Source organism: Poromitra crassiceps (assembly GCF_964638095.1).
Source record: "Poromitra crassiceps genome assembly, chromosome: 10".
Classification (NCBI taxonomy): domain Eukaryota; kingdom Metazoa; phylum Chordata; class Actinopteri; order Beryciformes; family Melamphaidae; genus Poromitra; species Poromitra crassiceps.
The window spans coordinates 46,813,357-46,827,233 of record NC_139631.1 but is presented as its reverse complement, the minus strand read 5'-3'; the positions used below and the strand labels follow the sequence as shown (position 1 = coordinate 46,827,233).

The 13,877-nt window shown below is 46.7% G+C and overlaps 1 protein-coding gene across 1 annotated transcript in view; it reads right to left on the bottom strand.

The window, feature by feature from the left end:
- Positions 1-13,877, bottom strand: part of LOC310784479 (NACHT, LRR and PYD domains-containing protein 12-like) — a gene marked incomplete at its 3' end in the record, with an annotated part of 143,621 nt that overhangs the window by 56,485 nt on the left and 73,259 nt on the right. The window contains exons 10-11 of the mRNA XM_083645467.1: positions 12,172-12,345; positions 11,584-11,630 (exon numbers count right to left, since the gene is read on the bottom strand). Coding sequence (XP_083501593.1) covers positions 11,584-11,630; positions 12,172-12,345 — 221 coding nt within the window. The remainder of the gene's footprint in view (positions 1-11,583; positions 11,631-12,171; positions 12,346-13,877) is intronic.

Below are 13,877 nucleotides of genomic sequence, written 5' to 3'. Positions count from 1 at the left end.
TGATCCTATGTAATCTGCAAGTCGAGATATTGAAAAACGAGTATTCAAAGGTCGCCATTTTTCAAAATGGAGGATGGACGCCATATTGGCTTCTGTGCAAATGGAATCATGGATTTTCTGATTTGTTATTTTCTGAAGTTTCCAAAAATGTATAGTTTCCCTAATCCCCCGAAAATTTGAACGAAATTACACAAGGAACTGGACTATTTGTTTGTGGTGTGAACATTTGTTTATTAAAAAGGATCCCCATTAGCTGACGCTTAGGCGTCAGTAGTCATAGGGCCCTATCGTTGTACGGAGCTATCTTTTGCGCTGCCTTTGCGCTGCGTTTGCGAGCCTCTTATTGCTATCTTCCCAGATATCTGCCTCCACCGTCCAGTTTTGCGCTGTGATGACACAGGTGTAGGCGTGGCCCAGGCGTGTCGGGGGGCCTCTAGCCTATCATGTGTCTCGCGCAAGTGTCATTTAGTGCTGTGGGGAAGATACCGTCGGTATGTGCCAAGCGCAAAGAGAGGTTTGGGCGTGCCCGTTCCAAAATAGGCGTTCCAGCACAATGTGTTAGGAAAATGGGCCTTGGGTGCTCTCAATTTTAATGCCAGCAAATAGCTGGTCTTAGCGCAAACAACCCCACTACGCCAGGCGTACGCCTGAGCGCAGACAGTATTCTCCGGCGCAGTGCAGGAAATCCTCGCTTGGATAGGCATTACGCACGGCTTGCGCGCATACACACAATTCCCTCCTCAGAATGCCACATTGTTTTCAACTAACCTACACTGCAGAAAAAACACACCTTGATTTAACAATGAGGATTCGTTTGTCACGGTTTTGTGCGAAAAAGTGATTTGCGTTTTGAAGGCACTGCCGAGGCACCGAGGCTGTGCTGTGCGTGGTCCCGCGGATTGAAATCAGTTTCTGGCAGCAAATCACTTTCTGACACAACACCGGCCATTATAGGCTATACATTGATAGTATACAATAACCTCTCTCCCTGCACCATTGCACCATGCAACAATAGCTTAACCCGAGTGGACAATTCTGGTATAGGCTATTGAAGTAAAATCTCACACATCCCTATTAAAGAAACAAATATTTTTAAATATGTATGTTATAGCCTATATGAGCGAAACGACTAACGCTAATTAACTCATTGAGTGCCAGCCACTTTTGGAGAACGGACGCTCCCAGTGCCAGAGTTTCAGAGCGTTTTCAGTGATTTCTCGAGGCCCACAGAATATTGTGTGATATTACTATGTAAACACCGAACACGCACAAAGAACGATGAGACTCTATTGTATCAGCAGCAAAAAAAAGTTTATTGATATCATTTTCCGTTCTTTAGTTATCAGCCGGAGAAGATAGGTCAAAAGCAGAAAAAATTGGCGTTTCCATCTAGAAGCTGAGATATTGAGCCTTTTGTGAAATATAGCATTTCAAGCACATGACTGACTCTGAAGGTAATATTTTCTGATGTGACACCTCAAAAATAATTTACTTCAATAAAACAGTGAAAACAAAGGAATTTTGTTTGGCAAAATAATATTTTTTAGCTGCAACCAGCAGCGCTGGCCCCTGCGTGCGCAGACCCTACACCTTCTTGCTGGTCTTGATTTACTGCTGGTGGGCATCAGATAGCTTGTTTGCCTGTCTCTGTCAATCGAGCCTGCTGTGTGGGTGTTGTGTGTTGTACGCTGCCCTGCGTGCCCCACCCCCCTCCTCCTCCTCCTTCGTGGGAGTGTCTCTGCGCGACTCTGAGTGTCGCTGCGTTTGCTCTCGCTCTGCTTTTGCTCTCGCTCTGCTTTTGCTGTCTGCACCCCCCGCTTTTTCACAGCCTGTCGCCGGCTCCCAGCTGAGAATAATGTAACTTTTCAGAAAGAGGCTGGTGTCGGCAACTAAATCATATGCAGGGGCTATCGCAGCGGACACGGAGGAGCTCAATTGTGGTGTCAGCAGATTGACTGCTGTTCACAGGCACAGCTAACGTTATGCTTCATGCATATCGATGCGATTTCCGTTTCCTCATGACTTCTTCTCTCTTTTCTCCTGGCCTTTCTCTAATCTGGAGAGCACTGTCGCCACCTAATGGGTCCCTAAAATAGCTTTTACACATTCAACATCCACCATACTTTCACAGGAGATGGATCTGGCTTTGATGCACGTCCCACCGTCAAAAAACGCAATTGACGACTTTAGTCATCTTTGGCACTCAACGTTACTAAAGCAATTGACGACTAAAGTCGTCATTGGCACTCAATGAGTTAAAAGGCTACTAATTACAAAAGCATCAATTTTCGTTATGAATGCGAACTGGTTCATCCTCCAATTCTCTCTTCCCTCTCTCATTCTCTCCCCCCCTCTCTCTGACTCTCTCCCTCTCTCTTTTCTCTCTTTCTCTCTCTCACTCTGTCACTCTGCTTGTACTGAGCAAGAGAGAAGCTGCTGCCTGTCACAGACGTGCAGGCGGTGACGCTGTGGCTTTTAAGGGGAGTGATCTCAACTTGTGATGAATCCTGTTACTGTAATATGGGCATAAACACGCCTATCGGGGTTTGCGCTGAGATGACGTGAAGCGCAGCGGCCCGAGACGCCCACAATTAGGGCTTTGCGCGGCACTATTCCAGCGCAAAACGGGCGCTAACGCAAAATTACCGCCGGACAACAAGTATATTACATGTCATACAAACAATTAAATATAATAATAATAAATATAGCCGCCAGCGGCAATACCAGGGGTTTAAAGGAGAATTTCGTTTTTTTTTAACCTGCAGCCCTCTCCTCACATTAATTATGATCTGACGACTCACCCAGTGCTCTCCGCAGCGTTTTTGTCCGTCCTAGTCGTTGTTTTGAGATCAATAGCGTCCAAGCCAGTCCTAGAATGGAGCTCCGTGGGGGCCAAGTGGCAGCATGCTTTTCCTCCATTTAAATAGACAGTTTTATTCCCGTTTTCGACGCATATCATCATAAACTGTTCCCTAAGGAACGATCAGACTGCATTTCTCCCCCGGGCTCTTTTCACTAGTTACAGGCATCCCATTTTTGCCTGTCGGGTCAGTGAGACACAACTCTCGCCAGGAAAGTCCCGCGAGACTTTAGAGACTTTAGGTTTAGGCGTGGGGGCTGGGAGAGGTTAGCTCCAGCCGGTCCCCCGACATGCTGCACACCGCCTCGCTCAGCTGGTTCTGCTTGTGGACTATCGGCATTGCGGACTGTGGGCACTGCGGTCTGTCGGCACATAGACGCAGCACCTGGATGTCATGATAAGATTGATTGATTGATTGATTGATTGATTGATTTTGTTCATGCATCCAAAAGCACATGCAGATTCATAGTTGAAATACAGTTACAATGAGGGGCACATGAAAGGGAGACCCCAAAGAAGCAAGAAATGCTTATGGTAGGAGACCCAAGACATCAAAATTGCAAAGCAGACATACAGTTCCGACATACACACACCAGCCACTCATCCATCCACCCCCTACCCCTCGCACACACACACCAACAACACCCATGCATGCAGACACACATACACACACACACACACGCACACACACGCACACTACACACACATATACATACACCAAAACACATAATACCGTTAGAGCAAGACACATTGCTCATTTCGATCATCATTGTCAGACAAGTAAGTCAATTAAACATAAATGGATAGTAACTTCTTTTTAACGTTTTTTTTGAAAGATGAAAAGGACTGTGACATTTTAATAAAACCATCGAGCTCGTTCCATATCCGAGGTCCCCTGCACACGATACTTAAGCTAGTGCATTTCAATTTGCGCTTTTTCCCAGTTTTTCCCCTGGTACCGTATGTGTGCAGGGAAAGGGAGATTGGGATGAGCTCGCATAAACGAGAGTTGATCTTATTTATGACCTGGTACATTGTACATTGTAAGCGCTGTGGAAAAAATTACATTCAGTTAGCCTCAGGAGATCATGTGCATAGAAGAGTGAGCCAGTAGGTGCAGTGAAATCGGACCAGGAAATTGCACGAATTATTTTCTTTTGTAAGGACTGTAGTTTTGTGAGATGACTGGGAAAGGTATTACATCATATGATATTGCAGATTAGATTGGTGAAAGTTTGGGCAGAATGATATCGTTTTCTCTCACTACCTTTTCTTCTCCCCCACTGCACGTAGGATGATGCAACAGCCTCTGAATGACACCTATCACTTTTACTGGATCTGATTATTTTATTCTATTTTATTTACTGGATTTTATTATTTACTTTGATTCGAACTATTTATTTTATAATTGGGATTATTGAGTGTATTTTATTTTGCCTATATATGCTCCCCCCCCCCCCCCCCCCCTGCCCACAGGCTCTGACAAATAGCCTGATTAAAACAATTCAACCTACAGCCAGGCAAATACAGATCTGTTCTGCAGAGTTGATGCGGTCTCCCTGTAGCCTACAATATAGAAGTTAACCTGATAGCATCCAATTTCACACATCACTTTCACAATAGTGAACAAGCACCCCCACTCGGCTCATTCAGGACAGGCTTAGTTTTATAACTTGTAGGCTACCTGCTGCTGCTGCACATCACAGCACAGGCTAAATGATGTGACATAAATATAGCCTATTAAGTAAAGTCATGGTATAAATGTGTTTTTATTGGAACAAGTACGTGTCAAGTAAGCTAAGTCGTGTTGGAGCGGACATCACAGTATAACCGTGTTACTCATCTATATCACGTTGTATTTGCGACGGATATACAGTATATGCCACCTGGATTACATGTATGTTTCACATAGGGTTGTGTTTTGATTTTAAAGTCCCTGGAAACCAGAAATATTTTTTTATTATTTAGCATTTTGAGTTCATCACATCACAGGAACCTATGTTAATAAGCCACCAGCCAAATTTGAACGATGATGAATGTCGCAAAGTATATAAATTTAGGTTTGACAGTCATGGCAAAAGTCATGAGAATCAATTAGATTTTAGCATTGAGATATAATATGAATGGAGGGAGTGTCCCTATCTCCTCCCTGTATGTTCTTTTGAAGCCAAAATCCGGCCAGATCACTGAACCAGAGTCTGCGCAGTAGCGCCCTTGATTGAGAACCTGTGAGAGCTCCACGCCCCTCTGAACTTTCTTATGTAGAGCTGCTGTTTCTAGAATGCGCACAGTGCGTTGTGTATTTATATACAGTCTAGCTCTGTAAATATTACACTTTAAGTTGTAATATTTTTTGCCTCGCCAAAAGTAACCAGGAAGTTAGATAACATGAAGCCGTGTGTCTTGTCTGTGATGATAGATCTATTATGTGCAGAGCCTATCCAGCCAATGACGGCTTGAGACTGGCTGCCACAGCTGTCAATCATCAATTTTTATCCCTTTTTATATGTCAAATAACTACTTAAAAACAAACTGATCAGAAAAATGACAATTTGCACAGGCATTAGCATGATAATGACTATCTAAAATGATACAAACCACCTTTGGAAAAAAATTATCTGACGTATACTGTGATTATTTCGGTTGTGATTTTCCCATCCACTAACATTGGGAGGCGGGCCTTGTGACCTAATACTGGATTCAGCCGTCAGGGCGGCGATCTAACATGCAGCGGCTTCACTAAACGGGAGGTGAAGTGGCGTCCATCTTATATAGGTCGATGGATTTTAGAGGGTATTTTCTCCCGCGGACTGTGTGGGCGTGTCCCGTCTGCAGCAGGTCTCCTTTCCCTCTCTCTCTCTCTTGGAGGAGACCTGCTGGAGGAGACCTCGAGAAGGAGAGAGAGAGAGAAGGAAAGAGAGATGGAGTGTGTGTGTGTGTGTGTGTGTGTTCGCGCGTTGCTCGGCGCATAGCCTACTGACAGAGAGGAAGAGATCTCTGCCGCTGCGAGTGCACAGCGCTACTGTGTGTGTGTGCGCGCGTGTGCGTGCTTGCGTGTGTGTGATTCGATTAAATCTTATGACGTGATAAGATCATGCATTTTAGCACTGCGCGCACCGCTCAATGAGGAAATGGAAATCCAGACCTTGTAGAAAAGTGTCGATTTTTGGGGTTAGGGTTGAAAGTAATGTCAATTACTTTCTGAGGCACACAATTACTCACATAAGACCCCAAATTTAATAGTTAGAAGGTTTTTGTGGATTTTGGTTTCCAGGGACTTTAATGTTTTATTTTGTCCAATATTGAAATGTTGCCAAATTACAGTGTTGCCAGATGGCAAATGTTGAATTATCGTACCAGAGGGTCAAAATTATCATTTTTGGAGTGAAATTATCGTACACCGCCGTGCCCGGTTCTATTTCCTTCTCCCTCCCAACCAATCATGACTCACGTTCACATCACGTGCCTCACGTTTAAGCACATATTGGCTGCAAAGACGTTGTGTGAAAAGATGTATAAACAGATAGAGTGATAGACGTAGGCAGGGGCGGACTGGGATCATAATTCAGGCCGGGCATTAGATACCAAGCAGGCCAGGCCGATACGGGCTGACGCGCGTGGCGGCGTCCGAAGGGCGCCGGCGGAAAATTTGGGGCGTTTGAAGCTCAATTTGGGCCGTTTGAAGCCCAATTTGGGCCGTTTGAAGCCAGATTTGGGTCGTTTAAAGCCAGATTTGGGCTGAGATCTTCAGGCACTGGTCTACTAATTGTCCTGAGGACCAAATCAAAACATGGTGAAGCCGCGTTCTCCCACTATGCCTCTCATAACTGGAACAAACTCCCTGAACACATTAGATCTGCCCCTACTCTGCCTATTTTTAAATCCAAGCTAAAGACCTTTATGTTTACTCTTGCTTTTAACTGCTACTAAACTACTGCCTCTCTCGGCCTGTAATTTTTAATTTTTTTTTCCTGTACATTTCCAACAAATGGACTGTACATGTAATAATAATACTGAAGAATGCCTTGTAACTTATTTAAAACAGAAATAATGTTTCATGTTTGTTAATTTGAGTATATATTTTAACTAAAACTGTCGGCTGTGTTTTTTATGTGTTTTTTTTATATGTGCATTGCTTTGCTGCTTGTTTTTTCGATTTTTTTTTTGTAAAGCACCTTGAATTGCCTTTGTGTATGAAAGGTGCTATATAAATAAAATTTGACTTGACTTGACTTGTTTGAAGCCCGATTTGGGCCGTTTGAAGCCCAATTTGGGCCGTTTGAAGCCCAATTTGGGCCAAGTCCAATTTTACAATGAGATGCACCCACTTTAAACCTGAATAAAGTAATAAAACCACTAGTAAACCAGTAGGCGGCGCCTGGCCTGCTGTTCAGTGAGTGGCCTGGCCTGGCCTGCAAAAAAAAAAAAAAAAAAAAAAAAAATTTTTTTTTTTTTTTTTTGGCAGGCCAGGCCAGGCCAGGCCACCGGGCATTTGCCCGACGTGCCCGATTATGCAGTCCGCCACTGGACGTAGGATTCGACTGAGTGTCACAAAATGATAAATTATCGTACATTTGGGGGATTTTGGGATTATTGATCATACATCGTACGGAGGTCGAAATTATCGTACAAATACGATAATTATCGTACGTCTGGCAACGCTGGGCCGGTATTTAAGGCTGAAACGCCCATTCTGCAACCATGGACCTATTATAAGATGGACTGGGCATCACACTGGTTCAGTGAAGCCGCTGCATGTTAGATCGCCGCTCTGGCGGCTGAATCCAGTATTAGGTCACAAGGCCCGCCTCCCCATGTTAGTGGATGGGAAAATCAAAACCGAAATAATCACAGTATACGTCAGATAATTTTTTTCCAAAGGTGGTTTGTATCATTTTAGATAGTCATTATCATGCTAATGCCTGTGCAAGTGGTCATTTTTCTGATTAGTTTGTTTTTAAGTAGTTATTTGACATATAAAAAGGGATAAAAATGGATGATTGACAGCTGTGGCAGCCAGTCTCAAGCCGTCATTGGCTGGACAGGCTCTTCACAGTATAGATCTATCTATCTAGTATAGACATTCTAAACCAGAGCTTGCACCCATAATTATTTTACAATGGGGCATTCAAAATTAAGGTGGATCTTGTGGATACAGAGCAAGTGCAATGACAGCAATCAGTTAATGTCTTCGGGATTTCAGAGCGGTCTATGATGTTCAGAACTTCAGATGCATATTCGTTCACTGCATGCTCTAATGCACTGTCTCTCCCTTCCTCTGTGTCTCTCTCATTCTCTCTCTCTCACACACACACACACACACACACACATGCACGCTGATATGTACGCACAACGGTCCCGACTGACGGCAGGGGGGAGGGGGCTGTTAGGATGACGTCATCATTCCTACTTTGACGTCGTCACCCCGACTATGATGTCATCGATCACTGATGATGTCATGGTTCATAAGTGTCTTTCATGCCTTTCGCTAGTGATGTCATAGCACAGCTGATGTCATGTCTCTGATGATGTCACAAACGGTATGATGTCATAGCACAGGTGGTGTCATGCTCGGATCTATAAAGGCCTGTTCCGGCAGGCTCTGGCCAGTGATTCATAATCTAAACTAGGATCATACCAATCTCAAGCAACGTCTGCAACCTGCAATTCCTGCAACCAGCAACTCTGCAATCTCTCTGCGACCGTTCCCAAAACCTCGAACAGTGCAGCCCCAGCTTTCAAGCTACCAAGTTCCACAACACCCCAGCTTCTCCAGACCTACCAAGTTTCCCGTGGTCATCAACTACCCGCGATTAGATCCACACTTCTCACTCCGATCCTGACAGTATGAATCACTCAGAAATGGATCTAGCGGGCAAATTTCTCACCCCAATCAAGGAGGAGGCCCCCAATCACTCTAAAGCGGATCCAGCGGACACACTTCCGCCAGTCAAGGAGGAGGCCCCCTAGACCCCAGTTTCCCCGCCGGCCACGTCAGGTGGTCCACCAGGCGACACCCCCCTGACAGCGCTGATTTCTGCTGTTTCTGAAATGCAACGGGGGCAGGCGCTCCTCGATGACATCCTTCGGGACGTAGCTTTCAAGGCTTCCCAAGCCGATGCTCGGCACGCCCTCCTGGTTGGCCGGCTGGATCGTCTCAACGGGCTAGGCCCCCAGGGCGTCATTCCGCAGTCTCCTGCCCCCCCTGCCCCTCCTGCCCCAGCTTCTGGGCGATCAGTCGCCCCAACGCCAGTTACCCGGCCGGTCGCTTCAGCTGACCCACCAGGCGGTCAGCTGGATATCTCCACTCATCCTGATACCTTCACTCATCCTGATGTCTCCACTCGTCCTATCACGTTCGGAGACTTCCATATCATACTTAAGCACCTAGATCGAAGGCTAGATCGTCTCGATAGAAGGCTAGATCGTCTCGAAGGGCTAGGCCCCCAGGGTGTCACCCCGCAGCCTCCGCAAGACCTCGCACTCGAGTCAAGACGCCTGATTGCCCACCAGGAAAAAGCAATCCAGGCTCTGGCTTTCGAAGCCACTGATCGGCACGCCCAGCAGGAAAAAGCAATCCAGGCTCTGGCTTCCGCAGCCGCTGATCGGCACGCCCTCTTGATTGGCCGCCTAGATCGTCTCGAAGCCCCAGCTTCCGAGCGCACCGCCGTTCCGGAGGTTTCCAGACCTGCTACTCCCCCGTCTACAGCGGCCGTTGCTTTTAGCTCTGCCTCTCGGCCGCCTCCAGCTGCTAAGGGCATATTCTGGGGGGGAGTTCGCGTCATCCCAGAGCAGGGGCAGCCACATTCGAGTCCCGGCAGCCATCTGTACCGTGATCTGACCGGCAGGGTTCGCATCACACCAGAGGAGAGGCAGCGCCGTTTGGACACCCGGAGCTGCCTGTACTGTGGCCGAGCCGGGCATTACCTCTCCTCCTGCTCCCGGCGTCCAGTAAGTGGTCCCACCGCTCGCCGGCCCGTGGTTCTCTCAGTGGATCAAGACTCTACGTGTCCAGCCGAAAGATCTGTACGGTTGGGTAGCGCTCCCTGCAGGACCCAGGAGTGGCAGTGTGTCTCCAAGAGGGTTAACGAGTTGGAGAGGACTGTCGACCGTCTCATTGGGAAGCTCAATCGCTGCCTGCAGATCGGCTCCGTCCCCCCGCAGGGGGCCTCCGAGTCTGCTGGCCCTGAGGCACAACCTGAGGCACAACCTGTGGACCTGCCCCTCGCCGAGTCTGAACCTGTACCTGAGGCACGACCTGTGGACCTTCCCCTCGCCGAGTCTGAACCCGTACCCCAGCAGCAGCCAATTCCTGTCCTTGACCAACAACTCATGCTGGACCAACAACTCATGCTGGGAGGCTCCCGTAGTGTCGTCAGCCCTCGGTCAAGAGCAAGAAGAAATAAGAGGCGTTTAAAGGAGGAGACGGTGGGTGACCCCCCCAAACTACAGGTCGGGAGGGCAGGCCTCGCTGTGTCAGATCCCCCTGCGGCTCTGCCTTCGGAGACGGCGGCATTTGACCCTTTTGATGGTCCCCAGCCTCCCATGTTTGGATCGTGCCCCGGGGGATGGCCGGTCCCAGAGGATCCACCGGTGGAAGTTCTATCCACGTATCGGTCCATCTATGGCTTCGATATCCTGTATTAGGGAGGAGCACCTCCACTGTCCTGCACCCCCTTTGGGGTCTGACCACCTGCATCTAACCACCTGCTGAAGAGCACCTCACTCTCTTACACCCCCTTTGGGGCCTAACCACCTGCGTCTAACCACCTGCGGAAGAGCACCTCCACCAGAACCTACGGATTTTTTGTCTCCCAGATGCCATCCTTGATGGCCTCATTGGACGCCAGGTGACGTCCGTTGAGGGGAGGGTACTGTTAGGATGACGTCATCATTCCTACTTTGACGTCGTCACCCCGACTATGATGTCATCGATCACTGATGATGTCATGGTTCATAAGTGTCTTTCATGCCTTTCGCTAGTGATGTCATAGCACAGCTGATGTCATGTCTCTGATGATGTCACAAACGGTATGATGTCATAGCACAGGTGGTGTCATGCTCGGATCTATAAAGGCCTGTTCCGGCAGGCTCTGGCCAGTGATTCATAATCTAAACTAGGATCATACCAATCTCAAGCAACGTCTGCAACCTGCAATTCCTGCAACCAGCAACTCTGCAATCTCTCTGCGACCGTTCCCAAAACCTCGAACAGTGCAGCCCCAGCTTTCAAGCTACCAAGTTCCACAACACCCCAGCTTCTCCAGACCTACCAAGTTTCCCGTGGTCATCAACTACCCGCGATTAGATCCACACTTCTCACTCCGATCCTGACAGGGGCGAAGTGAAGTAGGCTATTTGCACACACATTATAATTTCACCGGGAGACTACCAGAGTCGACTGGTCAGTCTAGGAGGGTTGGCAGCCCTATTTGGTCCGAATGCCCTAACCCTAACCCTAACCCTGTATAATTTTTGCATTTGGTGCAAACCAAGGAAGCGGACTTTAGCGGACTATCAGGTCTGAAAGCGCCCTTGAGCACAGTCATAGTATGCATGCTTAATCCGTATGACAATTATGACAGGGTCCACTATTATTTTGGTCTAACCAAGTTTCAGTTAAAAACATAAAATCTAATAAGTACCTTTCTGTTATAAAGTAATTGAAGATCTGACATTCAAAAAGGCCAAGTTTAGTGTGTTGATGAAACTATGGTACTTACATTTCCTCAGACCTGGTTTCAACCGTTCTACTCCATCATGGTCCACACTGGAGGAATAAACAAAGTCAGATCAGCAGAGTATCTTTGATGATGGAAACATGGACATTAATAACCTTCAATATGGATGAGTTTCCATACAGCATCAGTCATAGCTGCCGTTAGACTAGCCGCGACACGCAACTCTAAATGGATTCTCCTTTAGAGTTGCGCACGGCTTGCCCTTCTCCGTGGAAGTCAGACCCAGTCTCTGAAAAGGGAAAGATACCGTTTCCGGCTACACAAATAAGCATCGTACTCGTAAACTGAAAGTTAACAAACATCGTTGCCAGACCGGCGTGAGGGAAGACACCCGTGGCTACGTGTGAGACTTTTGTCTTTGTGATTTGTGCATGTTTGAAGCCAGCCGGGCTTGCTTTGGGTCTGACTTCCACGGAGAAGGGCAAGCCGTGCGCAACTCTAAAAGAGAATCCATTTAGAGTTGCGTGTTGCGGCTACCGTTAGATAGGAAACAGTATTCCTAATCTTCTCAGTGTGACAGAGAAAGTGTGTATGACTCTCAGCCTTCCAGCAGGTGTTGCCTCTCCATACCTGAGAGAGTCCAGTTTCCAGTGTGGATCCTTCAGCCCAGCAGAGAGCAGCTTCACTCCTGAGGCTCCTGGGTGATTGTAGCTCAGGTCCAGCTCTCTCAGATGGGATGGGTTGCAGCTCAGAGCTGAGCCCAGAGAAGTACAGCCTTCCTCTGTGAGAAGACAGCCTGACAGCCTGCATGCACGCACAGACGCGTGCACACATGCACACACGCACACACACACACAGACACACACGCACACAAACACACACACACACACACACACACACACACACACACACACACACACACACAAAGCAACAAACAGATACATATTGTTGCATTTTCTTCGATTTCATTTCATTAAATGTATTTGTTTGAATAGGGACAATGCACATTAATGTATCAAGGATACATGTGTAAGGGACCGTTCGTTATTTAGGGAAGGGTCCACTGGAGGAAAATAAGGGAGGGTCATCCTGTTTTAAATTTAGTCTGAGGGAGGGTACACTCTCTTTAATTTGAGTCCAGGGTAATAGATAATACAATTTTGATTCGATAAAAATATATAAACTTTTTTTTTTTGTAATGTTTGCTTTTCGGACTTCAACAACTACTGAGTTGCTTCATTTCCACCCCTCCTGTCCAAACTGTTTGGTATGTCCCAGTGCATTGTTTCTCTTTGGCGGTCCTATCTGTCGATCTTTGTGCTTGGCCTATCCAGACAGTAGGCGTGTACAGTATCTGGCGAATCAGTGGCGCTTTTCTGGTGAGGAAGTACATTTCCAGTGTGAATAACCCACTGGAACAAAGTCGAGCAAACTAACAGACATGGCATCGCAAAATATATATGGGCTCTATCGTTGCATCATCACAAAATATATATGGGCTCTATCGTTGCATCGGCCTGCCTATAAACTGCGCCCAGCGCAGTCTCTTAGGAAGTCACAGTAGAACCCAGTTACGGCTAAGTCTGCGAGGGATATTTATACCACCAGGATGACATATATGTTTCACATAGGGTTGTGTTTTGATTTCGAGATTTTATTTTGTCCAATAGAACCGGCAAACTTTTTTTCCATCAGTCATTGACCGCTATTTAAACACAAATATTGATATACACAGACTGAAGATTGTTTCACAAGCGAAAATAGCATTATGTAGCGACCGGAGGAGGCGGTCGCTCTGATTGGTGACAGTTCTGCTCTAAGAAGCGCAAAGGATTATGGGAGTTCATGTTCTTGTGGGAAGCTTGTTACTGTTACAGTTAAAAATGTGGTTTAGTGATGTTGTGCTCATGTTTTGATTGCATTATGTGGTAATGGCAATGTTTGTGTGGCCAGGATAATGTTTAGTTTTACTATCAATGTAGCCACCACGACTGAGACTGTTAGTGTGTTCGATCACCTCTGGCCGGAGTTTCTGCAAATGTTGAATGATTCTGATGTGGAATAAATAGCACCCCCTGCTGTCATGCGTTGTATGAGGCGCAGGAGTGGTTAAAAGTAAGATCTCTGTGTCAGTCTGCATTCTTCCACGCAAGCTTGCAACAGTATTGTTTGGGGAGGGTCAATCTAAATAACGAACGGTCCCTAAATATGCTGGATTGTAGCACTATTGCTAATTTACGTCCGCAGTCCCTAGTTAAAAAAGGCACATTGTCACCACACAACAGTAACATACAGAAACAAGGTAAAACAATGCAATAAAAGATAATATACACAAC